Source organism: Natrix helvetica (assembly GCF_964273705.1).
Source record: "Natrix helvetica genome assembly, chromosome: 7".
Classification (NCBI taxonomy): Eukaryota; Metazoa; Chordata; class Lepidosauria; order Squamata; family Natricidae; genus Natrix; species Natrix helvetica.
In genome coordinates, this window is record NC_138558.1 from 75,046,928 (window position 1) to 75,074,876 (window position 27,949).

The 27,949-nt window shown below is 47.3% G+C and overlaps 1 protein-coding gene across 4 annotated transcripts in view; it reads left to right on the top strand.

The window, feature by feature from the left end:
• Positions 1-27,949, top strand: part of GUF1 (GTP binding elongation factor GUF1) — a 48,239-nt gene that overhangs the window by 15,115 nt on the left and 5,175 nt on the right. For all 4 annotated transcript variants that reach the window (XM_081958983.1, XM_081958984.1, XM_081958985.1 and 1 more), the window contains 9 exons: positions 9,689-9,772; positions 11,802-11,866; positions 13,704-13,907; positions 15,913-16,052; positions 17,647-17,770; positions 19,489-19,621; positions 19,918-20,061; positions 21,357-21,490; positions 22,924-23,025. In XM_081958983.1, coding sequence (XP_081815109.1) covers positions 9,689-9,772; positions 11,802-11,866; positions 13,704-13,907; positions 15,913-16,052; positions 17,647-17,770; positions 19,489-19,621; positions 19,918-20,061; positions 21,357-21,490; positions 22,924-23,025 — 1,130 coding nt within the window. The remainder of the gene's footprint in view (positions 1-9,688; positions 9,773-11,801; positions 11,867-13,703; positions 13,908-15,912; positions 16,053-17,646; positions 17,771-19,488; positions 19,622-19,917; positions 20,062-21,356; positions 21,491-22,923; positions 23,026-27,949) is intronic.

The following is a 27,949-nucleotide window of genomic DNA, read 5'->3' on the forward strand; positions in this document are numbered from 1 at the left end:
ATGGCTTTTATGGATAAGGAGGGACTAGAACTCCCCGTCACCTGGTGATTGGCCCAAACTCACCCAGATGGCTTTTATGGATAAGGAGGGACTAGAACTCCCCGTCACCTGGTGATTGGCCCAAACTCACCCAGATGGCTTTTATGGATAAGGAGGGACTAGAACTCCCCGTCACCTGGTGATTGGCCCAAACTCACCCAGCTGGCTTTTGTGGATAAGGAGGGACTAGAACTCCCCGTCACCTGGTGATTGGCCCATACACACCCAGCTGGCTTTTATGGATAAGGAGGGACTAGAACTCTCCGTCACCTGGTGATTGGCCCAAACTCACCCAGCTGGCTTTTATGGATAAGGAGGGACTAGAACTCCCCGTCACCTGGTGATTGGCCCATACACACCCAGCTGGCTTTTATGGATAAGGAGGGACTAGAACTCCCCGTCACCTGGTGATTGGCCCATACACACCCAGCTGGCTTTTATGGATAAGGAGGGACTAGAACTCCCCGTCACCTGGTGATTGGCCCAAACTCACCCAGCTGGCTTTTGTGGATAAGGAGGGACTAGAACTCCCCGTCACCTGGTGATTGGCCCATACACACCCAGCTGGCTTTTATGGATAAGGAGGGACTAGAACTCTCCGTCACCTGGTGATTGGCCCAAACTCACCCAGCTGGCTTTTATGGATAAGGAGGGACTAGAACTCCCCGTCACCTGGTGATTGGCCCATACACACCCAGCTGGCTTTTATGGATAAGGAGGGACTAGAACTCCCCGTCACCTGGTGATTGGCCCAAACTCACCCAGATGGCTTTTATGGATAAGGAGGGACTAGAACTCCCCGTCACCTGGTGATTGGCCCATACACACCCAGCTGGCTTTTATGGATAAGGAGGGACTAGAACTCCCCGTCACCTGGTGATTGGCCCAAACTCACCCAGCTGGCTTTTGTGGATAAGGAGGGACTAGAACTCCCCGTCACCTGGTGATTGGCCCATACACACCCAGCTGGCTTTTATGGATAAGGAGGGACTAGAACTCTCCGTCACCTGGTGATTGGCCCAAACTCACCCAGCTGGCTTTTATGGATAAGGAGGGACTAGAACTCCCCGTCACCTGGTGATTGGCCCATACACACCCAGCTGGCTTTTATGGATAAGGAGGGACTAGAACTCCCCGTCACCTGGTGATTGGCCCATACACACCCAGCTGGCTTTTATGGATAAGGAGGGACTAGAACTCCCCGTCACCTGGTGATTGGCCCAAACTCACCCAGCTGGCTTTTGTGGATAAGGAGGGACTAGAACTCCCCGTCACCTGGTGATTGGCCCATACACACCCAGCTGGCTTTTATGGATAAGGAGGGACTAGAACTCTCCGTCACCTGGTGATTGGCCCAAACTCACTCAGCTGGCTTTTATGGATAAGGAGGGACTAGAACTCCCCGTCACCTGGTGATTGGCCCATACACACCCAGCTGGCTTTTATGGATAAGGAGGGACTAGAACTCCCCGTCACCTGGTGATTGGCCCAAACTCACCCAGATGGCTTTTATGGATAAGGAGGGACTAGAACTCCCCGTCACCTGGTGATTGGCCCAAACTCACCCAGATGGCTTTTATGGATAAGGAGGGACTAGAACTCCCCGTCACCTGGTGATTGGCCCAAACTCACCCAGATGGCTTTTATGGATAAGGAGGGACTAGAACTCCCCGTCACCTGGTGATTGGCCCAAACTCACCCAGCTGGCTTTTGTGGATAAGGAGGGACTAGAACTCCCCGTCACCTGGTGATTGGCCCATACACACCCAGCTGGCTTTTATGGATAAGGAGGGACTAGAACTCTCCGTCACCTGGTGATTGGCCCAAACTCACCCAGCTGGCTTTTATGGATAAGGAGGGACTAGAACTCCCCGTCACCTGGTGATTGGCCCATACACACCCAGCTGGCTTTTATGGATAAGGAGGGACTAGAACTCCCCGTCACCTGGTGATTGGCCCATACACACCCAGCTGGCTTTTATGGATAAGGAGGGACTAGAACTCCCCGTCACCTGGTGATTGGCCCAAACTCACCCAGCTGGCTTTTGTGGATAAGGAGGGACTAGAACTCCCCGTCACCTGGTGATTGGCCCATACACACCCAGCTGGCTTTTATGGATAAGGAGGGACTAGAACTCTCCGTCACCTGGTGATTGGCCCAAACTCACCCAGCTGGCTTTTATGGATAAGGAGGGACTAGAACTCCCCGTCACCTGGTGATTGGCCCATACACACCCAGCTGGCTTTTATGGATAAGGAGGGACTAGAACTCCCCGTCACCTGGTGATTGGCCCAAACTCACCCAGATGGCTTTTATGGATAAGGAGGGACTAGAACTCCCCGTCACCTGGTGATTGGCCCATACACACCCAGCTGGCTTTTATGGATAAGGAGGGACTAGAACTCCCCGTCACCTGGTGATTGGCCCAAACTCACCCAGCTGGCTTTTGTGGATAAGGAGGGACTAGAACTCCCCGTCACCTGGTGATTGGCCCAAACTCACCCAGATGGCTTTTATGGATAAGGAGGGACTAGAACTCCCCGTCACCTGGTGATTGGCCCATACACACCCAGCTGGCTTTTATGGATAAGGAGGGACTAGAACTCTCCGTCACCTGGTGATTGGCCCAAACTCACCCAGCTGGCTTTTATGGATAAGGAGGGACTAGAACTCCCCGTCACCTGGTGATTGGCCCATACACACCCAGCTGGCTTTTATGGATAAGGAGGGACTAGAACTCCCCGTCACCTGGTGATTGGCCCAAACTCACTCAGCTGGTTTTTATGGATAAGGAGGGACTAGAACTCCCCGTCACCTGGTGATTGGCCCAAACTCACCCAGATGGCTTTTATGGATAAGGAGGGACTAGAACTCCCCGTCACCTGGTGATTGGCCCATACACACCCAGCTGGCTTTTATGGATAAGGAGGGACTAGAACTCTCCGTCACCTGGTGATTGGCCCAAACTCACCCAGCTGGCTTTTATGGATAAGGAGGGACTAGAACTCCCCGTCACCTGGTGATTGGCCCAAACTCACCCAGATGGCTTTTATGGATAAGGAGGGACTAGAACTCCCCGTCACCTGGTGATTGGCCCAAACTCACTCAGCTGGTTTTTATGGATAAGGAGGGACTAGAACTCCCCGTCTCCTGGTGATTGGCCCAAACTCACCCAGATGGCTTTTATGGATAAGGAGGGACTAGAACTCCCCGTCACCTGGTGATTGGCCCATACACACCCAGCTGGCTTTTATGGATAAGGAGGGACTAGAACTCCCCGTCACCTGGTGATTGGCCCAAACTCACCCAGCTGGCTTTTATGGATAAGGAGGGACTAGAACTCCCCGTCACCTGGTGATTGGCCCAAACTCACTCAGCTGGCTTTTGTGGATAAGGAGGGACTAGAACTCCCCGTCACCTGGTGATTGGCCCAAACTCACCCAGCTGGCTTTTATGGATAAGGAGGGACTAGAACTCCCCGTCACCTGGTGATTGGCCCAAACTCACCCAGATGGCTTTTATGGATAAGGAGGGACTAGAACTCCCCGTCACCTGGTGATTGGCCCAAACTCACCCAGATGGCTTTTATGGATAAGGAGGGACTAGAACTCCCCGTCACCTGGTGATTGGCCCAAACTCACCCAGCTGGCTTTTATGGATAAGGAGGGACTAGAACTCCCCGTCACCTGGTGATTGGCCCAAACTCACTCAGCTGGCTTTTATGGATAAGGAGGGACTAGAACTCCCCGTCACCTGGTGATTGGCCCAAACTCACCCAGCTGGCTTTTGTGGATAAGGAGGGACTAGAACTCCCCGTCACCTGGTGATTGGCCCAAACTCACTCAGCTGGCTTTTGTGGATAAGGAGGGACTAGAACTCCCCGTCACCTGGTGATTGGCCCAAACTCACCCAGCTGGCTTTTATGGATAAGGAGGGACTAGAACTCCCCGTCACCTGGTGATTGGCCCAAACTCACCCAGATGGCTTTTATGGATAAGGAGGGACTAGAACTCCCCGTCACCTGGTGATTGGCCCAAACTCACCCAGCTGGCTTTTATGGATAAGGAGGGACTAGAACTCCCCGTCACCTGGTGATTGGCCCAAACTCACCCAGATGGCTTTTGTGGATAAGGAGGGACTAGAACTCCCCGTCACCTGGTGATTGGCCCAAACTCACCCAGCTGGCTTTTGTGGATAAGGAGGGACTAGAACTCCCCGTCACCTGGTGATTGGCCCAAACTCACTCAGCTGGCTTTTGTGGATAAGGAGGGACTAGAACTCCCCGTCACCTGGTGATTGGCCCAAACTCACTCAGCTGGTTTTTATGGATAAGGAGGGACTAGAACTCCCCGTCACCTGGTGATTGGCCCAAACTCACCCAGATGGCTTTTATGGATAAGGAGGGACTAGAACTCCCCGTCACCTGGTGATTGGCCCAAACTCACCCAGATGGCTTTTATGGATAAGGAGGGACTAGAACTCCCCGTCACCTGGTGATTGGCCCAAACTCACCCAGATGGCTTTTATGGATAAGGAGGGACTAGAACTCCCCGTCACCTGGTGATTGGCCCAAACTCACCCAGATGGCTTTTATGGATAAGGAGGGACTAGAACTCCCCGTCACCTGGTGATTGGCCCATACACACCCAGCTGGCTTTTGTGGATAAGGAGGGACTAGAACTCCCCGTCACCTGGTGATTGGCCCAAACTCACTCAGCTGGCTTTTGTGGATAAGGAGGGACTAGAACTCCCCGTCTCCTGGTGATTGGCCCAAACTCACCCAGATGGCTTTTATGGATAAGGAGGGACTAGAACTCCCCGTCACCTGGTGATTGGCCCAAACTCACCCAGATGGCTTTTATGGATAAGGAGGGACTAGAACTCCCCGTCACCTGGTGATTGGCCCAAACTCACTCAGCTGGTTTTTATGGATAAGGAGGGACTAGAACTCCCCGTCACCTGGTGATTGGCCCAAACTCACCCAGATGGCTTTTATGGATAAGGAGGGACTAGAACTCCCCGTCACCTGGTGATTGGCCCATACACACCCAGCTGGCTTTTATGGATAAGGAGGGACTAGAACTCCCCGTCACCTGGTGATTGGCCCAAACTCACCCAGCTGGCTTTTGTGGATAAGGAGGGGCTAGAACTCCCCGTCACCTGGTGATTGGCCCAAACTCACTCAGCTGGCTTTTGTGGATAAGGAGGGGCTAGAACTCCCCGTCACCTGGTGATTGGCCCAAACTCACCCAGCTGGCTTTTATGGATAAGGAGGGACTAGAACTCCCCGTCACCTGGTGATTGGCCCAAACTCACTCAGCTGGCTTTTGTGGATAAGGAGGGACTAGAACTCCCCGTCACCTGGTGATTGGCCCAAACTCACTCAGCTGGCTTTTGTGGATAAGGAGGGACTAGAACTCTCCGTCACCTGGTGATTGGCCCATACACACCCAGCTGGCTTTTATTGATAAGGAGGGACTATAACTCCCCGTCACCTGGTGATTGGCCCAAACTCACCCAGATGGCTTTTATGGATAAGGAGGGACTAGAACTCCCCGTCACCTGGTGATTGGCCCAAACTCACCCAGATGGCTTTTATGGATAAGGAGGGACTAGAACTCCCCGTCACCTGGTGATTGGCCCAAACTCACCCAGATGGCTTTTATGGATAAGGAGGGACTAGAACTCCCCGTCACCTGGTGATTGGCCCAAACTCACCCAGATGGCTTTTATGGATAAGGAGGGACTAGAACTCCCCGTCACCTGGTGATTGGCCCATACACACCCAGCTGGCTTTTATGGATAAGGAGGGACTAGAACTCTCCGTCACCTGGTGATTGGCCCAAACTCACCCAGCTGGCTTTTGTGGATAAGGAGGGACTAGAACTCCCCGTCACCTGGTGATTGGCCCAAACTCACTCAGCTGGCTTTTGTGGATAAGGAGGGACTAGAACTCCCCGTCACCTGGTGATTGGCCCAAACTCACTCAGCTGGTTTTTATGGATAAGGAGGGACTAGAACTCCCCGTCACCTGGTGATTGGCCCAAACTCACCCAGATGGCTTTTATGGATAAGGAGGGACTAGAACTCCCCGTCACCTGGTGATTGGCCCAAACTCACCCAGATGGCTTTTATGGATAAGGAGGGACTAGAACTCCCCGTCACCTGGTGATTGGCCCAAACTCACCCAGATGGCTTTTATGGATAAGGAGGGACTAGAACTCCCCGTCACCTGGTGATTGGCCCAAACTCACCCAGATGGCTTTTATGGATAAGGAGGGACTAGAACTCCCCGTCACCTGGTGATTGGCCCAAACTCACCCAGATGGCTTTTATGGATAAGGAGGGACTAGAACTCCCCGTCACCTGGTGATTGGCCCAAACTCACCCAGATGGCTTTTATGGATAAGGAGGGACTAGAACTCCCCGTCACCTGGTGATTGGCCCAAACTCACCCAGATGGCTTTTATGGATAAGGAGGGACTAGAACTCCCCGTCACCTGGTGATTGGCCCAAACTCACCCAGATGGCTTTTATGGATAAGGAGGGACTAGAACTCCCCGTCACCTGGTGATTGGCCCAAACTCACCCAGATGGCTTTTATGGATAAGGAGGGACTAGAACTCCCCGTCACCTGGTGATTGGCCCATACACACCCAGCTGGCTTTTATGGATAAGGAGGGACTAGAACTCTCCGTCACCTGGTGATTGGCCCAAACTCACCCAGCTGGCTTTTGTGGATAAGGAGGGACTAGAACTCCCCGTCACCTGGTGATTGGCCCAAACTCACTCAGCTGGCTTTTGTGGATAAGGAGGGACTAGAACTCCCCGTCACCTGGTGATTGGCCCAAACTCACTCAGCTGGTTTTTATGGATAAGGAGGGACTAGAACTCCCCGTCACCTGGTGATTGGCCCAAACTCACCCAGATGGCTTTTATGGATAAGGAGGGACTAGAACTCCCCGTCACCTGGTGATTGGCCCAAACTCACCCAGATGGCTTTTATGGATAAGGAGGGACTAGAACTCCCCGTCACCTGGTGATTGGCCCAAACTCACCCAGATGGCTTTTATGGATAAGGAGGGACTAGAACTCCCCGTCACCTGGTGATTGGCCCAAACTCACCCAGATGGCTTTTATGGATAAGGAGGGACTAGAACTCCCCGTCACCTGGTGATTGGCCCATACACACCCAGCTGGCTTTTATGGATAAGGAGGGACTAGAACTCCCCGTCACCTGGTGATTGGCCCAAACTCACTCAGCTGGCTTTTGTGGATAAGGAGGGACTAGAACTCCCCGTCTCCAGTGATTGGCCCAAACTCACCCAGATGGCTTTTATGGATAAGGAGGGACTAGAACTCCCCGTCACCTGGTGATTGGCCCAAACTCACCCAGATGGCTTTTATGGATAAGGAGGGACTAGAACTCCCCGTCACCTGGTGATTGGCCCAAACTCACTCAGCTGGTTTTTATGGATAAGGAGGGACTAGAACTCCCCGTCACCTGGTGATTGGCCCAAACTCACCCAGATGGCTTTTATGGATAAGGAGGGACTAGAACTCCCCGTCACCTGGTGATTGGCCCATACACACCCAGCTGGCTTTTATGGATAAGGAGGGACTAGAACTCCCCGTCACCTGGTGATTGGCCCAAACTCACCCAGCTGGCTTTTATGGATAAGGAGGGACTAGAACTCCCCGTCACCTGGTGATTGGCCCAAACTCACTCAGCTGGCTTTTGTGGATAAGGAGGGGCTAGAACTCCCCGTCACCTGGTGATTGGCCCAAACTCACCCAGCTGGCTTTTATGGATAAGGAGGGACTAGAACTCCCCGTCACCTGGTGATTGGCCCAAACTCACTCAGCTGGCTTTTATGGATAAGGAGGGACTAGAACTCCCCGTCACCTGGTGATTGGCCCAAACTCACTCAGCTGGCTTTTGTGGATAAGGAGGGACTAGAACTCTCCGTCACCTGGTGATTGGCCCATACACACCCAGCTGGCTTTTATGGATAAGGAGGGACTAGAACTCCCCATCACCTGGTGATTGGCCCAAACTCACCCAGCTGGCTTTTATGGATAAGGAGGGACTAGAACTCCCCGTCACCTGGTGATTGGCCCAAACTCACTCAGCTGGCTTTTGTGGATAAGGAGGGACTAGAACTCTCCGTCACCTGGTGATTGGCCCAAACTCACCCAGCTGGCTTTTATGGATAAGGAGGGACTAGAACTCCCCGTCACCTGGTGATTCGCCCAAACTCACTCAGCTGGCTTTTGTGGATAAGGAGGGACTAGAACTCCCCGTCACCTGGTGATTGGCCCAAACTCACTCAGCTGGCTTTTATGGATAAGGAGGGACTAGAACTCCCCGTCACCTGGTGATTGGCCCAAACTCACTCAGCTGGCTTTTGTGGATAAGGAGGGACTAGAACTCCCCGTCACCTGGTGATTGGCCCAAACTCACCCAGATGGCTTTTATGGATAAGGAGGGACTAGAACTCCCCGTCACCTGGTGATTGGCCCAAACTCACTCAGCTGGCTTTTATGGATAAGGAGGGACTAGAACTCCCCGTCACCTGGTGATTGGCCCAAACTCACCCAGCTGGCTTTTATGGATAAGGAGGGACTAGAACTCCCCGTCACCTGGTGATTGGCCCAAACTCACTCAGCTGGCTTTTGTGGATAAGGAGGGACTAGAACTCCCCGTCACCTGGTGATTGGCCCAAACTCACCCAGATGGCTTTTATGGATAAGGAGGGACTAGAACTCCCCGTCACCTGGTGATTGGCCCAAACTCACTCAGCTGGCTTTTATGGATAAGGAGGGACTAGAACTCCCCGTCACCTGGTGATTGGCCCAAACTCACCCAGCTGGCTTTTATGGATAAGGAGGGACTAGAACTCCCCGTCACCTGGTGATTGGCCCATACTCACCCAGCTGGCTTTTATGGATAAGGAGGGACTAGAACTCCCCGTCACCTGGTGATTGGCCCAAACTCACTCAGCTGGCTTTTATGGATAAGGAGGGACTAGAACTCCCCGTCACCTGGTGATTGGCCCATACTCACCCAGCTGGCTTTTATGGATAAGGAGGGACTAGAACTCCCCGTCACCTGGTGATTGGCCCATACTCACCCAGCTGGCTTTTATGGATAAGGAAGGACTAGAACTCCCCGTCACCTGGTGATTGGCCCATACTCACCCAGCTGGCTTTTAATGGATAAGGAGGGACTAGAACTCCCCGTCACCTGGTGATTGGCCCAAACTCACTCAGCTGGCTTTCATATCTAAGGCGGAACTAGAACTCCCATTTCCTAATTTCTAGGCTGGTGCCTTAACCAAACTGGATTTTCTTCTTAAAATGGAGACTTACTTTAGGCACTTTCTAAGATTACACATTTATTTGACAAGCCGCTTCACGTATTTGCTCTAAATAATCCTCTTTGCCTTGAAAGATACAGATGTTTATTCAGATTATTAGTATAAAAAAAAATTAACAACAGCAAATGGGCAAAGATCACCCATGCACCCCACCTCCTATAATCAAAGAATATATTATCTTTTCTCATTTCATGGCAATGGAGTCCCAGCTTTGCTTCATAGCGATTGGTGTAATTTGAATTAATATAATAGTTTCGCTATTTTGCAGATCGACCTCAAGAATGCCAATCCAGAGATGGTGGAAACTCAGATTGAGAACACCTTTGATATCCTCAAAGAAGATTGCATTAGAGTAAGACGCCCGTTTTCCGTTTGCAAATCCCTGTGCTTCCCCCCCCCCCGCCCCCTCCAATGTGTAGAAATGGTTTTAGTTGGATAAGCCAAATAATTTTCTGCACTGCGATTCAGAAGCAAATTGCTTGAAATTCCATTAAAGGGAGTTTATAGTAAATGTGTATAAGATCACAGCCTGATACTGAAAAGTGATATGCACACAGTTGTGTTCTATGCCGAGAGTTCCCTGAAATCGTCCTGAAGGCTGATAATTTGCTGCGGTGATGGATGGCCACTTTTGACAGTATAGAGATCATTTCATTGTTTGGGTTTGGCAGCTGAATCTAGCTAATTGTGCCCTTCCTTCCTTCCTTCCTTCCTTCCTTCCTTCCTTCCTTCCTTCCTTCCTTCCTTCCTTCCTTCCCTTCCTTCCTTCCTTCCTTCCTTTCCTTCCTCCCTCCCTCCCCTATTTCCTGACTTCCCTACATACCTATCAACCGAACTTCTCTTGCTCCCGCCATTGCTTGCATCTTTCCTTTCCCTCCCTCCCACCCTTCTTTCCTTCCTTCCTTTCCTTTCTCCCTTCCCTACTTCCCTACCTATCTACCCACCTTCCCTCGCTCCCTCCCTTCCTTCTTTCTTTCCTTTCTTTCCTCTCTCCCTCCCTTCCTTCCCTACTTCCCTACCTACCTATCCACTTACCTTCATCTCGCTCCTGCCATTGCTTCCTCCCTTCCTTTCCCTCTCTCCCTCCCTCCTTCCTTTCCTTCTTTCCTTCCTTTCTTCCTCTCTCCCCCCTCCCTTTCCCGCCCTTCCTCCCTTCCCTACTTACCTATCTAGCTAACTTCCTTCGCTTCCTCCATTGCCTCCTTCCTTCCTTTCCCTCTCCTCCTCCCATTCTCTCCCTTCCTTCTTTCCTTCCTTCTTTCCTTTTCTCTCTCCCTCCCTCACTTCCTTCCTTCCTTCCCTACTTACCTACTATCTACCTATCTACCTACCTTTCCTTGCTGACTCCATTGCTTCCTTCCTTCCTCCCTCTCTCCCTTTCTTCCTTCCTTCCTTCTTTCCTAAATCCTTTCTTTGTCTAATGACACTTGGCCAAATACAATACAATACAACAATATTCTATTCCTATTCTGTTCTTTCTGTTCTGTTCTGTTCTGTTCTGTTCTGTTCTATTCTATTCCATTCAATTCCATTCCATTCCGTTCTTTCTTATTCTGTTCTATTCTCTATTATTCTATTCTTATTCTGTTCTATTTTCCGATATTCTACTCTATTCTTTTTCTGTTCTATTTCTTTTTCCAACTTTCCCTTCATCCTTCCTTCCTTCCTTCTCTCTCTCTCTTTCTCTCTCTTTCTCTTAACTCTCCTCCAGTTAATTTTAACATCTGGTTTATTTCTCTCTCTCTCTCTTTTTCTCTTTCAATTTCTCCAGTTGACTGTAGGAAAGATAAAACTTTGGAAAGAAACTAATTTTTACAGCTCTGGCTACCTATGTTATCCTGAAATATTTCTGTTACCTCTGTTGGGAAATGGCTGTGATTGTCAAATAAACAGCACTTTTATGCTATTCCTCAGGCAAGAATTTTTCAGATACAGGCAATCCTCGACTTAAGAACAGTTCACTTAGTGACTGCTCAAAGTTACAGCGGCACTGAAAAACGTGACTTACGATCATTTTTCAAAGTTGCGAATGTTTCAGTATCCATGTGATCAAAATCCAGACGCTTGGCAACAACTGACTCGTATTTATGACGGTTGCAGCATCCTGGACACGCAAAGCCAATAGAGCCATCCAGATTCACTTAACAACCGGGTTGCAAACCAACTTATCAACGGCAGCGAATCCCTTAACAACAGTGGCAAGAAAGGTCATATTAACCAATGTCTCACTTAACGACAGACAGTTTGGTCGTAAGTTGAGGACTGCCCGTATAAGGAATGTTATAATGGAAGCAGTTGACTTGGGCTAGTTTGAGTGCATCACAGCCATCCCCGAAGTGAGGCCAAATTGTTGGGTTTTTAAAAAAAAAATCTCGTTTCAGATTTCAGCTAAACTTGGAACCAATGTTGAAAGAATACTTCAGGCGGTGATTGAGCGGATTCCCCCGTAAGTCATATTTTTTTCCCCTGTAGAGTTGTCACTTCGGACCTTTGAACACATACAGGTCATCCTCAACTCACAAGAGTTCATTTAGTGACCGTTCCAAGTTTACAACGGCACATAAGTGACGATACATACTTACGCTGAAAAAATCCTCTTTGTTAAGGGAGACATTGGTTAAGTGAGCTTTACCCCATTTTATGACCTTTCTTGCACCAATTGTGAAGTGAGTCGCTGGAGGGTAAGTTAGTAACGTGGTTGTTAAGTGAATTTGGCTTCCCCGTTGACTTTTCTTGGCCAAAGGTTGCAAAAGTGTGATACCTGGCTCAATAGTAGTAACTGTGAGAGGGATCTTGGAGTCCTAGTGGACAACCATTTAAATAGGAGCCAGCCGTGTGCAGCAGCTGCCAAAAAAGCCAACACAGTTCTAGGCTGCATCAACAGAGGGATAGAATCAAGATCACATGAAGTGTTAATACTACTTTATAAGGCCTTGGTAAGGCCACACTTGGGATACTGCAAACAGTTTTGGTCACCACGATGTAAAAAAAGATGCGGAGACTCTAGAAAGAATGCAGAGAATAGCAACAAAAAAGGATTAGAGGACTGGAGGCTAAAACGTATAAAGAACAGTTGCAGGAACTGGGTATGTTTAGCTTAAGAGAAAGAAGGACTAGGGAAGACAGGATAGCAGTCTTCCAATATCTCAGGGGCTGCCCCAAAGAAGAGGAAGTCAAGCTATTCTCCAAGGCACCTGAGAGTAGAACAAGAAGCAATGGGTGGAAACTAATCAAGGAGAGAAGCAACTTACAACTAAGGAGAAATTTCCTGACAGTTAGAACAGTTAATCAGTGGAACAACTTGCCTCCAGAAGTTGTGAATGCTCTTAACACTGGAAGTCTTTAAGAAGAGATTGGACAGCCATTTGTCTGGAATGATGCAGAGTATCCTGCCTGAGCAGGGGGTTGGACTAGAAGACCTCCAAGGTCCCTCCCAACTCTGTTATTCTATTCTAAAGGGGATCACGTGACCCCAGGACCCTGCAACCGTCATAAGTACATGCCAGTTGCCAAGGGTCTGAATTCTGATCACATGACCATGGGAATACCCCAAAGGTCATAACCGAGAACAAGGGTAATAAGTCACATTTTTCAGTGCCATTCTAACTTTGAACGGCCACAGACACAAACTGTTTTAAGTCAGGACTAACTGCATACGTTGTTGTTATTGTTGTTTTTAAATGCTGTTGTACTCTGATCTTTCCTTTTGATGGGGGGCCGTGGGGGTGGGGGACACTGGATGCCAAGTGTTAGGTAAGCTCCCCGTTGGGAGAGCAAGTGCGTTCAGAGAAGCAGTGTGAAAGTTGTGTTGGAGAACACACAAACCAGCATACAGAGACACTGCAGTTTAAATAGGCTTTTACTTTCGTGGAAATAGAGGTATCAGAGTCCATCAAATAGTCCAAGTCATACCTGGATAAGACAGTCAGTCGTCAACGTCTTTCAGTTAAGGGATAATCCAAATAACACAGTCCATAATCATATAAACAGTCCGGTACACAAAGTTTGCTACCAGTTGCAAAACTTACAATAGCTCAGGGCACTTCTAACAGCCAGCTTCCAAACACTCAGATCAGATCAGCATCTAACAGTGATTCTGGCTCCATCTTATGGCCGATTGAGGAAACAGCAGCCAATCACATTTACAGCATGATTTAAAGAAACAGGTACAGCATTGTTATATGATTTATCTATTGCCAACCCAACCGTTAGATTATATTCCTAACACCGAGCGATAATTTTCTACAGTTTTTTGTGACATCTTGTCGGTCCTTGTGAAACAGGCCGGTGGTTAATATCCATGAGCCCTTGAAGGCGCTGGTGTTCGATTCCACCTTCGACACTTACAGAGGAGTGATCGCCAACATCGCACTCTTCAGTGGAGAAATACACAAAGGCCGCAAGATCACAACGGCTCACACTAAGAAGGTTTACGAAGTGAATGAAGTAGGAATTCTGACACCCGACCAGCGGCCAACCGATAAACTGTAAGTTTTGGAAAACCCCAAAAAAGAGAGCGTGTGTTGTGGCCCGCTAGCAACCAGCACAGCTGGAAGCAGAATGGCTGGATGCCCTTCCAGTCACCAATGCGGAGTTTGGTTCATGTTGTGGCCAGCAGAGCTGGCAGCAGATTCAGACAGTGAGGAGGTTGGGGAGGAAGATGGGCCAGTCCTGGAGTCTAGGGAAGGCTCTGATGAGGGCTCTGTGACAGAGGCAGAGAGGGGGCCAGGGCCGTATGCCGGTTATCAGCTGCCTTCAGAGTCAGACATCAGTGAGGCAGAAGAACAGCTGGAGCCTGTTCCCAGTGTGTGCATGCTCAGAGCTGCCAGACTAATGGAAGAGCTAAAGAACAGGGGTCGACTTGGGAGTAAGGCCACAGGTTGACGGTGAATGGCCCCTCCCAGAGGAAATAAAAGAAGGGTGGAAGGGGAATGGAGTTTGCAGGAGACAATTAGTTAGCTTCATTGGTTCGTGACTCTCAGAGACTCCTTGCCAAGTTTTGCAGATATTGGCCTGGTAGCTCTCCAAGCCAGAGAAGGTCTATGACTGTAAATCCTCCTTTTGAAAGAGTTTGCTGGGTTTGAATGAGCAGAAAATTGACAGTCAATTAATAAAAGGGTTTTTTGTCGGTACAAGGAGCTTGCTTCATGCTCTTGGGAATCCTCGATCAGAACAGAGAGAGAGAAAGAGAGAAAATATTGTGGAAGCAGTGTATCTTGTAAATGTTTATAAACTTCTGCCGGTAGTCCATCTGGTCCTGGTGACTTGTTATTCTTTTTTTTTAAATTGCCTCTGTTAGTTCCATCATTGTTATTCTTTCATTTAGCATGATTTTCACCGTTTGACACTTTTGCTAGTTCTGCTTTTTCCAGGTATTGCTTTATTTTTTCTTCTTCTGACACTTTTTCTTGGTCGTATAGTTTTCTGTAGAATTCCTGAATTATTTTCTTTTTACTCTCATTTTGATACTTTAGCGTTCCCTTCTCATCTTTTGATTTCTTATTCTTAGGGCTGCGGTGTTTGTTTTTGAGAAACTGTTTTTCTTTTCTTTCTGATATACAGTATATATAGAATGTTGTCCTGCTAGATAAAATCAGATTATGGGATTCTAGAATGTCTTCACCTTCTTCATAAATGAGGAATAGCAAAACAAAATAAACATAGTTGGAAGGGACCTTGGAGGTCTTCTAGTCCAACCCCGTTCGGAAAATCCTACCCCATTTCAGACAAGTAGTTGCCGAATCTCTCTCTAACACACAAACACACATGAACAAATGCAAATTAGTAACCTATGACTATCACTAAGTCATAGTGATTAAATTATTTATCTTATTATTATCTTATTATTTTTAAATTAAATTATTTATTAAATTAGTAACCTATGACTATCACTAAGTGTTGTACCTTATGATTCTTGATGAATGTATTTTCCCTCTCTTTTTTCTTTTTTCCCCCTTTTATGTACACTGAGAGCATCTGCACCAAAGACAAATTCCTTGTGTGTCCAATCACACTTGGCCAATAAAGAATTCTATTCTATTCTATTCTATTCTATTCTACTCTTTATTATTCTATTCTATTCTATTCCACTCTATTTCACTCTATTCTATTCTCTTTTGTTATGTTCTATTCTATTCTATATTCCGATATTCTATTCTACTCTACTCCACTCCATTCCATTTTATTCTATAGTCCGATATTCTATTCTCCATTATTCCATTCCATTCCATTCTTTCTCTATTCTATTCTATTCCTTTTTCTTTTCCATTCCATTTTCTATTCTATTCTATTCTCCATTATTCTGTTCTATTCCATTCCACTCCATTCCGTTCTATTCTTAAAAACATACGACTCTTTGCAACTCTTCCAACATCCAAAGTTGGCACAGCTCTCTTTCTCAGCATTGCACAGTTGATGTAACCCGATTCCTAATCGTCTTATCGACTATGACTTGAAATGTCTTCGTGTAATATCGTAAAAACTTTCATTTAGATACGCTGGGCAGGTTGGCTACATGATTGCTGGAATGAGAGAGATTATGGATGCCCAAATAGGAGATACGGTGTATTTGCATAACCAGCCGGTGGAACCGTTTCCTGGGTTTAAATCCGCAAAACCAATGGTCTTTGCAGGTAAGGGGGGCACTGGTCAAAAGACTTGGGGGGATGGAGGGAGTGTTTAAGTCAGGGTTGAATCCTAGTGGCTGCCTGGACTAGTTCTTGCAGTTTTCTTGGCACAAATTTTTAGAAGTGGTTTGCTCTTAACTTCTTCGAAAGGCTGACAAAGAGAGAGGGAGGGAGGCCCAAAGTCACCCAAGGCAGTAGTAGAATTCATTTACTCCAGGTTTCTGTTACCCACTTACTCCTCCCAGGAGACATGCAATGTTTTACAGCTCTTTACCATGTCTGTCTGTCTGTCTATGAGAGGGAGGGAGGGAGAGAGAGAGAAGCGTTTAAATTTCAATTAATATTTCAAAATGTTAATATTGTACAGAGCCATTTGTTAGAGCATGCGAGGCGCTGCCCTGTCAGCTGGCCAGCGCGCATGCGCGTGCTGGCCAGCTGAGTTCACCTTTTTAAAAGCCATTTTTCGCCCTCCCCAGGCTCCAGAGGCTTTATAGGAGCCTGGGGAGGGTGAAAAGAGCCCCCCCGCGCCCCCCCCCCCGGAGGCTTCAGGAACCGTCCAGAGGCGTCCCTGAAGCCTTCAGAACGCTTAAAACAACCCTCCAAGCAAACCGGAAGTGATTTCCGGTTTGCTCGGAGGGTCGTTTTAAGCGTTCCGAAGGCTTCAGGGAAGCCTCCGGACGGTCCCTGAAGCCTCTGGAGGGCCTCCCGGGGGGTGGGGGAGGCTTTTTTCGCCCTCCCCAGGCTCCTATAAAACCTCTGGAGCCTGGGGAGGGCAAAGAAAGCATGTAAAAAAGGGGGGTCGTGCGTTGTGAGCGCATGTGCACTGGGGGGTCGCGCATTGCATTATGGGTGCAGCACGCTTACACACGACCCCCCTGCGCTCCCCCCACTTGTGGCACGCGAGCCAAAAAAGGTTCGCCATCGCTGGCATAGATGAATAGTAGATGGATAGGGATAGATGGATGGATGGATGGATGGAGAGATGGAGTGTTATAGATGAATAGATAGTAGATGGATAGGGATGGATAGATTAGATAGATAGATAAATAGATAGATAGATAGATAGATAGATAGATAGATAGATAGATAGATAGATAGATGATAGATAGATAGATAGATAGATAGATAGATAGATAGATAGATAGATAGATGATAGATAGAAAGATAGACTGATAGAGAGACAGACAGATAGACAGATGAGAGAGAAATGGATGGAGAGATGAAGAAAGACATAGATGAAGAGTAGATGGATAGGGATAGATGGATAGAAATGGATGGATGGATGGATGGAGAGATGGAGTGTTATAGATGAATAGATAGTAGATGGATAGGGATGGATAGATTAGATAGATAGATAGATGGATGGATGGATGGATGGATGGATGGATGGATAGATAGATAGATAGATAGATAGATAGATAGATAGATAGATAGATAGATGACTGATAGAGAGAGTGATTGATTGATAGAGAGAGAGAAAGAGAGAGAGAGAGAGAGCTGACCCTGATTCCCACACGTTCTCATCTGATTCGGCTGCTGGAGCAACAAGCCACCCCATTGCTTTTCTGGCTAACCCCCCCCCCCCCTTCTGTTTGGACAGGAATGTTTCCAACGGACCAGTCCGAATATTCTAACTTGAAGGGAGCCCTGGAAAAACTGACCCTCAATGACTCCAGCGTGACCGTTCAACGGGATAACAGCCTGGCGTTGGGGGCCGGGTGGAGGTGAGTTACCCCTGCATCCGTTGCTACACGTAGTCCTCGATTTAACGACCGTTTACTTAGCGAACGTTCAAAGTTACAATGGCACTGAAAACAGTGGCTTAGGACCCTTGTTCACACTTAATGACCGTTAAAGCCCTCCTCCGCGGTCACCTGATCAAAATTCAGGCAAACGACTCGTATTTATGACGGTGGCGTGACCTGAAGACATGTGATCTCCTTTTGCGACCTTCCGACAAGCCAGATTTGCTTAATAACCCATGTGACTGACATGACGAAAGTGATTCGCTTAACAACTATGGCAAAGGTCGTAAAACAGGTCAAAAGTCAGTGAATAAAGGTCTCGCTTGGCAGCAGAAACCTCAGGCTCAATTGTGGTCGTAAGTCGAGGACTACCTGTAATATAGTAACAAACGTTACCATATACTTCATCCTGAAAACTGTCTTAGTGGATTGTCCTCTCTCTGATAAGGAACTTTATTACGTTAAAATCAGTTAAATTTTAAGTTCAGGTAGTCCTCGACTTACAACGGTTCACTTAGTGACCGTTTGAAGTTACAACGGCACTGAAAAACCTGACTTATGGCCATTTTTCACACTTACGACCGTTGCAGCCATCCCCGTGATCACGTGGTCAAAATTCAAACACTTGGCAACCGACTCACGTTTATGACGGTTTGCAGTGTCCCAGGGTCACGTGATCCACTTTTGCAACCTTCTGACAAGCAAAGCCAATCAGGAGCCCAGATTCATTTAACAACCGGGTCACTCCCTTAACAATGGGCCGTGATTCACTTAACGACTGTGGCAAGAAAGATTGTAGAATGAGACAAAAATTCACTGAACACATTTTTCACTTAGCAACATGAATTTCGGACTCAATTGTGGTCACAAGTCAAGGACCCCGTAACCCTGTAACTAGATTTTGTCTGCAACTAAGATTTGCAAACAGATAATAAAGGATCCTGGACATAACTCTACTAACTGAGAAATCTCTGTGATTTTAAAAATCTTTTATCTTTTTTATATCTTTATGTGGCCTTTAGGAATCTCCCTTTAGTATTAATATTAAGAATCTTTATAGAGGTATAAATATTTTCATGTAGTATTGTACTAGCAATCATAATTATTATCTTTATAGCTTACTAGCTGACAATCCAGCATTGCCCGGATATTTATTTATTGGGGGGGGGGGGGGGGGGGGGGGAATGTCCGGACCAAATATAATTCCTAATGTTGAATTTTCCCCCTTACCAGAGGGAGCCCCTTTGTGGAGTACTGTGAAGCCGTTACCATGGCAACTCCACTGCACTGTACAGTAGAAGCCATTTGGAGTCACAACAGGCTGTATCTTAACAGAACACACACCCCGAGGTGTATTAGGGGTGTCTTTAGCCCCCGCCCCCAGTATTTGTTTCCAGAAAGTTATCTGTGTAGCAAGTTTGGTTGAAATTGCTCCAGGCATTCCAGAGTTATGCTGGAACACACGCACACGTTTTTATAGAGAGAGATAGTTTTCGGTGCAGTTATTGAAATGAAGTGTAATTTTCCTCGTTTGCATTTTATAACTGGTGTATGGCTAAAATCAGGACCTTATTAGTGAAATGCAAAATTTGGAACGCGTCGTCTTTCATTTGGCTTGGAAATTGAAGAACGTTTCGTTTAGCGAAATTGCAGGTTGGTACCCTTCAAAAATCTCAATTGGAATGTTGAATTTACAGGTTGGGGTTCCTTGGCCTTTTACATATGGAAGTTTTTAATCAGCGCCTGGAACAAGAACACAACGCCTCGGTCATTTTGACAGCTCCCACGGTTCCGTACAAGGCCATCCTTTCTTCCCCAAAATTGATAAAGGTGATGATTTTTTTTTAAAAAAAAAGTTTCAAATTGTTAGTGCGTGAGGATAAATTGAGCGTAATTCTTGGCAGTTTCCACAATTCTCCAGGACTTCCATCATGAAGCTGTCAAATAAGACATTTTCCTCTGGAATATACCTTTCTCGTGTGGCTCTTGGGCTTGGAAACGGAGATGAGCACTGCCCCTAGAGTCAGGAACGACTAGCACATATGTGCAAGGGGAACCTTCAATTTTTTCTTTTACTAAAAAGCTTTTAAAATGCCTTCTTTTCCTCTTCTTTTCCTATTTTGCAGGAACACAGAAAAGAGGAAATCACGATCGTGAATCCTGCAGAGTTTCCTGACCAATCCATGGTGAGGGAATACTTGGAGCCGATAATTCTAGGCACTATCGTGACCCCCAAAGAATATATTGGAGAAATATTAGCTCTTTGCCAGGTTAGTGCGTAAGGTGGAGAGCGTTGTGGCATGGAGGGTGTGATTTCGGACAGGCTCCGCGGTTGATTAATCAGTCCTTATTAAGCTGAGGGGCACGAGGGAATGCATTTATCCGCGGCCATTTTGTCTGACTTTGCGGTAGAAAATCCTGAATTTTAAATCAGCGGCTCTCAACCCGTGATGCATGTTGTCACCGGCCTGGGGCAGGCTGGTGAAAAATTTAAGCCTTTAAAACTTAACGTCAGTGATCATAACGGCCTACCTTCAATCATGTCAATGCTTTGCAGAGAATCTATGGATGGTGGTCGTCACACAATGTAACAACACATGCACAGCTTCAAAAATACAGCGATGTAGGATGGGAGAGCGCTGGGGCAGATGGCCAGGCCCATCCCCTGGTTGGCAGTACCGGTTCAACCAGCAGCAGCTCACCACTGAGATCTTGGTTTCTAGAATGGCAAGATCAGGGATTTGGATAAGTCGGCTCGATTTTGCGCGTATCGTGCGAAAGGTTGGGAGCCACGCTAATACCACTCACACTCACACCGGCGCTGTCGCGAAACATCTTCAGCCTCTTAAACTGAGATCGATTGCGCCGTACAGGGAGCCCTCGACTTACAACTGTTCCTTTAGTGACCATTCAAGGTTACAACGGCACTGGGAAAAGTGACGGAGGACCGTGTTTCACACTTACAGCCTTCGTGGCGTTCCCTGTGATCAATATTCAGACCCTCGGCCACCGGTTCATACTTATGACCGTTGCTGTGTCCCCTTTTGACAAGCAAAGTCAATGGGGAAGTCGGATTCACTTAACAACTCTGTTACTAACTTAACAACTGCAGGGATTCACTGAACAAATAGCAATAGCTGTCAACTCCCAGCATTGTCATAGTAAGAGAAGGGGCAGAGCGCATTCCACGCATACTGTCAGCTGAAGTCGGACCTCAGATTACTGCAGCCAGCTTGGGAGGGGTGCACCTCATTGGGGAATGTGGTTTATGACACAGACTGAGGGGAGGGAAGGAACGGGTAAAGTTCAGCTATAAATCAAACAAAGCAGAGGCTTGACTGCGAACAGATCTTACCTAATGGTGCTCCTAATAAATGACTAGTTTTGTGCTGAAACTTGGCTCGATACTCATGAATCAATTAGGGCATTTTTAGGAAACCTTACAATAGCATTTAGACTTATATACTGCTTTGCAGTCCAGGCGCATGCACGAAGCGTGCACTCAACAAGCCGGTAGGATCGCACCCCCGGGTGTTCAGCTCAGACTGTTCTGTGATTTTGTCAGACTCGGAGAGCGGTTCAGAAGGACATGGTGTACATGGATGACCACAGGGTCATGATGACTTATCTCTTCCCGCTGAACGAAATCGTGGTGGATTTCTTTGATGCAATAAAATCCTTATCGTCCGGTTATGCCAGGTAAGTGAATTTGGTTATATCATGGTTTGAGACTTCCCACAGTTCGGACCCCGCTCCCCAAACACGGCAAACCCTCTGACGTGAACTCAAAAGATTCCTTTATTAGGAGTGCCAGCAACCCCGGCAAAAAGTTTCTCTCTCACCGCAAGCTAACAAGTCCGTCCGGCAGGGAGATGATTAATTGTCTGCCACATCTATTCATCTCCGCCCCCTTCCTTTGATCCACAGAGCTAGGGTGGGTCTTCACTAGCAGCGGTGGCTCTTCTGTCCCAAGGACCAGCCCATAAATTTCCACTGCTCTCCTCTCCTCTGCCTTCTGTGCATCCGTGTGTCAGGCACTGGACCCAGCTGGTCCTCCTCTTCCTCATCAGCCACCTCCAGACCTGGGGGCTGTTGACTCTCCATCTGAGGGATGACGGAGGGACCAGGCTCCACTCCCCCCTCCCCCCCCCTCTCTCTCCCCCTCCCCCTCCCCTTCTCTCTCTTTCTCATATTATTAACTTTTTGAAAATGAGATTTTTTTTTCACATGGGGCTCAGAAGATGCAAGACATCCAAACACATTGAAGGCCACGAGAAGTTTTTCCATACACACGTATGCACAGGTAGTCCTCAACTTACAACAATTCATTAGTGACGGTTCAAAGTTACAACATGGCTGAAAAAAAGTGACTTAGGACCGTTTTTCGTAATTGCAACATTTCCAAGGTCATATGATCAAAAAAATTTGGATGGTTGGCAACTGACTCATATTTATGATGGCTGCAGTGTCCCAGGGTCATGGGATCCCCTTCTGACAAGGGGAAATCTGGACTCACTTAACAACTGTGTTACTAACTTGACAACTGCAGTTATTCACTTAACAGACATGGCCAGAAAAGTCGTAAGAAAATGGGGCAAAACTCACTTCGCAAACGTCTTACTTAGCAACAATAAATTTTGGGGTCAATTGTGGTCGTAAGTTGAGGAATACCTTCATTTTTGCGGGCAGAATGTATAGGCTGTCCTCGACTTAACAATTGAGTCCAAAATTCCTGCTGTTAAGTGAGACATGTGTTAAGAGAGTTTTGACCCATTGTACGACATTTCTTGTCACAGTTGTTAAGTGAACAACCCCAGTTGAGTAGTTACTAGCCCGGTTGTTAAGTGAATCTGGCTTCCCCATCGACTTTGCCCGTCAGAAGGTTGCAAAAGGGACCGTCATAAATGCGAGTCAGTTGCCAAGCCTGTGAATTTTTGATCATGAGTCCACGGGGGCTGTTGCAACGGTTGTTAAGTAGTATGAAAAATGGTCATAACTCACTTTTTTCAGAGCCGTTGTCCCTTTGAATGGTCGCTAAGTGAACCGTTGTAAGTCGAGGACTACTTCAGAAATTGTGCCTTTCAGGACGCTCGTATGTGATGTTAGTTGAACTGACCTTTTTCTGTTTTCAGCTTTGACTATGAAGACGCTGGGTACCAGCCTGCCGATCTTGTCAAAATGGATATTTTTTTAAATGGAAAATCTGTGGAAGAGCTAATAACTATTGTACCCAGGTAAGTCAATTGCATGCACGTTCCTTTTTAAAAATTCAATCAGAATAGAGCTTGGAGGTCATCTAGTCCAACCCTGTGCTCAAGCAGGAGACCCTGTACCATAGGGTCTCCTATACAGACTTGACCATTAAGCGCTATTGAACAAAATGAAATCCAAGGATCAATTCAATTCAATTTCAATTTATTAGCGCTTATAGACCGCCCCCTCTCCCAAAAGGGACTCGGGGCGGTGTACAGTCCATGTCAAAGAACACAATTAAAACAGTTAAAATTACTACATGGGGAATATATATATACAAATATAAAATGCATGGATGGATAAGAGGAGGATAAAAGATGTGCAGGACTGTGTTGCTAATAAATAATTAAAATAAACAGACATTAAGATCCCAATACCCAATAAAATTAAGACTGTAGAATAATACCCTTAAAAACCAGTAAAATATAAATGCCAGGAGATAGGTGTTGAAATTATGCCAGGCCAGCCAGTCGAAACAGGTGAGTCTTTAGTTTCTGCCGGAAGGAGCGGAAGTCGGTGGTGGTTCTAATGTCGGGGGGGAGGTCATTCCAGAGGGTTGGGCCCATCACAGAGAAGGCCCTACTCCTTGGCGTCGCCCGCTGGCATTGCCTGGCGGACGGCACCAGGAGAAGCCCCTCTCTGTGAGAGCGAATTGGCCGCAGGGATGTATGTGGGAGGACGCGATCCCGCAGGTAACTGGGCCCTATGCCATGGAGCGCTTTAAAGATGGTGGTCAAAACCTTCTTGGAGTCCTAGTGGACAACCATTTAAATAGGAGCCAGCCGTGTGCAGCAGCTGCCAAAAAACCAACACAGTTCTAGGCTGCATCAACAGAGGGATAGAATCAAGATCATGTGAAGGGTTAATACCACTTTACAAGGCCTTGGGAAGGTCACACTTGGAATATTTGCATCCAGTTTTGGTTGCCACGATGTAGAAAAGACATGGAGACGAGTGCAGCGAAGAGCAACAGAAATGATTAGGGGACTGGAGCTATACATCTCTACCCTGAACCACCCCAACGAAGCCGTCGAGGTGATGTCCCGGTGTCTGGAAGCCGTCCGGGTCTGGATGGGAGACAACAGACTCAAGCTCACCCCCTCCAAGACGGAGTGGCTGTGGCTACCAGCACCCCGCTTTAGTCAGTGTGTTCCATCTCTGGCCATTGGGGGTGAACAACTGCCCCCGGTGGATAGGGCGTGCAATTTGGGCGTCCTCCTAGATACCCGGCTGTCACTGGATGACCATGTGACGGCCGTGGCTAGGGGGGCGTTCCACCAGGTTCGCCTGGTGCGCCAATTGCGCCCCCTACTAGAGCGGGACGCCCTTCGCACAGTCACTCATGCCCTGGTGACTTCCCGCCTTGATTACTGCAATGCTCTCTACATGGGGCTCCCCTTGAGATGCACCCAAAGGCTGCAGCTGGTCCAGAATGCAGCCGCACGGACAATTATGGGGAGTACTAGGTACTCCCATGTAACACCGCTCCTGCACAAGCTGCACTGGCTGCCTGTGGCTTTTCGGGTGCGTTTCAAGGTGTTGATTGTCATCTTTAAAGCGCTCCATGGCTCAGGACCTAGTTATCTGCGGGATCGCATCCTACCCCACACATCCCTGCGACCAATCCGCTCTCACAGAGAGGGACTCCTCCGGGTACCATCCGCTAAGCAGTGCGGGCGGGCGGTGCCCAGGAGTAGGGCCTTCCCTGTGACGGGCCCAACCCTCTGGAACGACCTCCCCCCCGATATTAGAATTACTGCTGATCTCCGCTCCTTCCGTAAGAAACTCAAGACCCACCTGTTCCAATTAGCCGGCCTGGCCCAATCGTAATTATAAGTATAACCTAATCCTGACCTTCCTGGATGGCATTTAAAATTTTTAAATTCTGGGGTATTTTAATTGGTTTTAATTGGTTTTAATTATCAGTTAGTTTATGGTTATTGTACAGACTGTGTGCTTAAGTTGTTTTGTCTGGGGTTTTGTGTTTTGTTGTTGTCTATTATATATTTATTGTCTGTACACCGCCCCGAGTCCCTTCGGGGAGAGGGGGCGGTTTATAAATTTAATAAACTGAAACTTAACCATATGAAGAACGGTTGCAGGAACTGGGCATGTCTAGTCTAATGAAAAGAAGGACTAGGGGAGACATGATATCAATATTCCAATATCTCAGGGGCTGCCCCAAAGAAGAGGAAGACGAACTATTCTCCAAGGCATCTGAGAGTAGAACAAGAAGCAATGGGTGGAAACTAATCAAGGAGAGAAGCAACTTAGAAATAAGGAGAAATTTCCTGACAGTTAGAACAATTAATCAGTGGAACAGCTTGCCTCCAGAAATTGTAAATGCTCCAACACTGGAGGGTTTTAACAAGAAATTGAATAACCATTTGTTTGAAATGGTATAGGGTTTCCTGCCTAAGCAGGGGGTTGGACTAGATGACCTATAAGGTCCCTTCCAACTCTGTTATTCTATCCTATCCTATCCTATTCTAATTCTTCATTCCATTATTCTGTTCCACTCCAATAAATATCATTTGAATAAACTACCCAAACCACATATTAATTTTCCATGCATTCTATTTGGGGGGGGTGGGGGGACCCAACATCCTTGCAGTTGAAAATTTAAATTAGTACACACATAACTTCTGACGTATGAATGATAAGTAATGTAACAAGTATGCTGTGAACGTTTATTTGGTTTGGAGAAATTATCTATTTGAAAGGTGATTTCCTGGATTTGTTTATAGTCTTCAATTGTCTATCTTTATAGGTTCTCGGTTTTTGATACCCACACATTATCTGTCTCACAATTTAAATCTTTCTCTGGGTATGTTTGCATTTATTTAGCCTTCTCCAAACTCAAATGGAAAATATCGGTGTATTTTTTTTCAATCCGTATTGGGAAGTTTACAATTTGAATGCAGGTAGTCCTCGACTTACAACAGTTCATTTAGTGACTGTTCGAACGGCACTGAAAAATGGGACTTACGACCATTTTTCACACTTACAACCATTGCCGCTTCCCCAAGGTCAAAATTCAAATGTTTGGCAACAGACTTGTATTTATGACGGTTGCCGGCGGTCGGGTGATCCCTTTTTTGCGACCTTCCAATGAGCAAAATCAATCCAGATTCGCTTAACAACCGTGGGACGAACTTAACAAATTTGCAATTTGTAACTCTGGCAAGAAAAGTGGTAAAAAACGGGGCAAAACTCCCTTAAGAAATTTGCCAAGGTTCCAAGTAATACATCTGCAGCAAAGAGAACTCCGAGGTTGGAGTGCTCCTCAAATTTCTCACTTAATGACATACATTTTGGGCTCAGTTGGGGTCACAAGTTGAGGGCTACCTGTAATCACTTCCTACAATCTTCCAGGGTGTATCGCTGCGAATATACTCTAGAGCAGGGCTCCCCAACCTTTTTATCGCCGCGGACCGGTAAATGTTTGATCATTTTTCCGTGGCCCGCTTGTTTTGATTTAATAATTTTAATTTAATTGTATTTAAACATGCCTTCAAAATAAAATACAGCTACACCAAAAAATGAATATAAAGTGATTTATTTTATTTAACTCACTAGAATGCCAAATCAATGAGAACCCTGAGCTTGTTTCTTTGCAACGAGATGGTTCCATTTGGGGGTAATAGGAGACAATGACACCCGAAGTGTGTTGCTTATGTCCAGTTTATTCCGTTGTTTTGTTTTGGTTGCTGTCACTGCAGAAAACCCCGCTTCACACAGATAGGTTGTCGGAAATGGCAATAGGGATTTAAGTGCTGTGGTGGCAATCTCAGGGTATTCCGCCATGACTTTAATCCAGAACACCGGCAGAGTTGTTGTCTCGAACGTAGTTGCCAGGGTGCCCCTTTCAATACAGAGATGCCAGGGTGCCCCTTTCAACACAGAGATGGCAGCATGCCCCTTTCAATACAGAGATCATCGCGCCATAGTGCTGAGTCTCCTCAATAGCAGAGAACCCTCGCCCCCCCCCTCCATGCACTTATGCCTGAACCCGCACAAACACATTCGACCCAGGAGTTGTTGACCTAAATAAGTGCAATAGGCCTGGGTGAATGAGAGGGCATTCTAATAAAACCACTGCTGCTCCTCTTTCCGTTTGATAGTGCTGAGTCCCCCCCCCCTCCGTGCACTTATCTTACGGCAGCTTCTCTTCAGTCCCCGCGTCTCCGACCTCGAGTCCTCAGTCCTCCCGTGGCGCCTCCTCCTCGGCCAATGGCGTGAGGTTTGCCTTTCGGCCAATGGCGTGAGGTTTGCCTTTCGGCCAATCAGGAAGCGGGAGGACCCGCTCCCTGATTGGCCAGGAGGAGCATCAGTGTAACAATAGCGAATTTTCATTCGCTATTGTCACACAATGGGCGGGCTTGGGAGGGCGCAATGCTCTGCGCCTCGGCCGCCCGCCACAGTGAAATGATTTGAAGTTCCTCGGGCGGCCCGGTGCCGATTGATCCACGGACCGGCACCGGTCCGCGGCCCGGGGGTTGGGGAACAAGGCTCTAGAGGATTGTAGGAAGAGATTACAAGTTTCCCTCGACTTATTAAATTTGTTAATGTTCTGTCCGAGGATTCCCAAGAGCAGGACGCAAACTCCTTGTCCCGACAAAAAACCCTTTTATTAATTGACTGTGAATTCTGCTCATTGACGTCCGGCAAAGTCTTTCAAAAGAGGATTTACAGTCACCGACCTTCTCTGGCTTGGAAAGCTGCCAGGCCGATCTCTGCAAAACTTGGCAAGGAGTCTCGGAGAGTCACAAACCAATTAAACGAACTAATGGTCTCCTGCAAACTCCACTCCCCTTTCGCTCCTCTTTTATTTCCTCTGGGAGGGACCATTCACCGCCCACCTGTGGCCTTACTCTCAAGTTGACCCCTGTTCTTTAGCTGTTC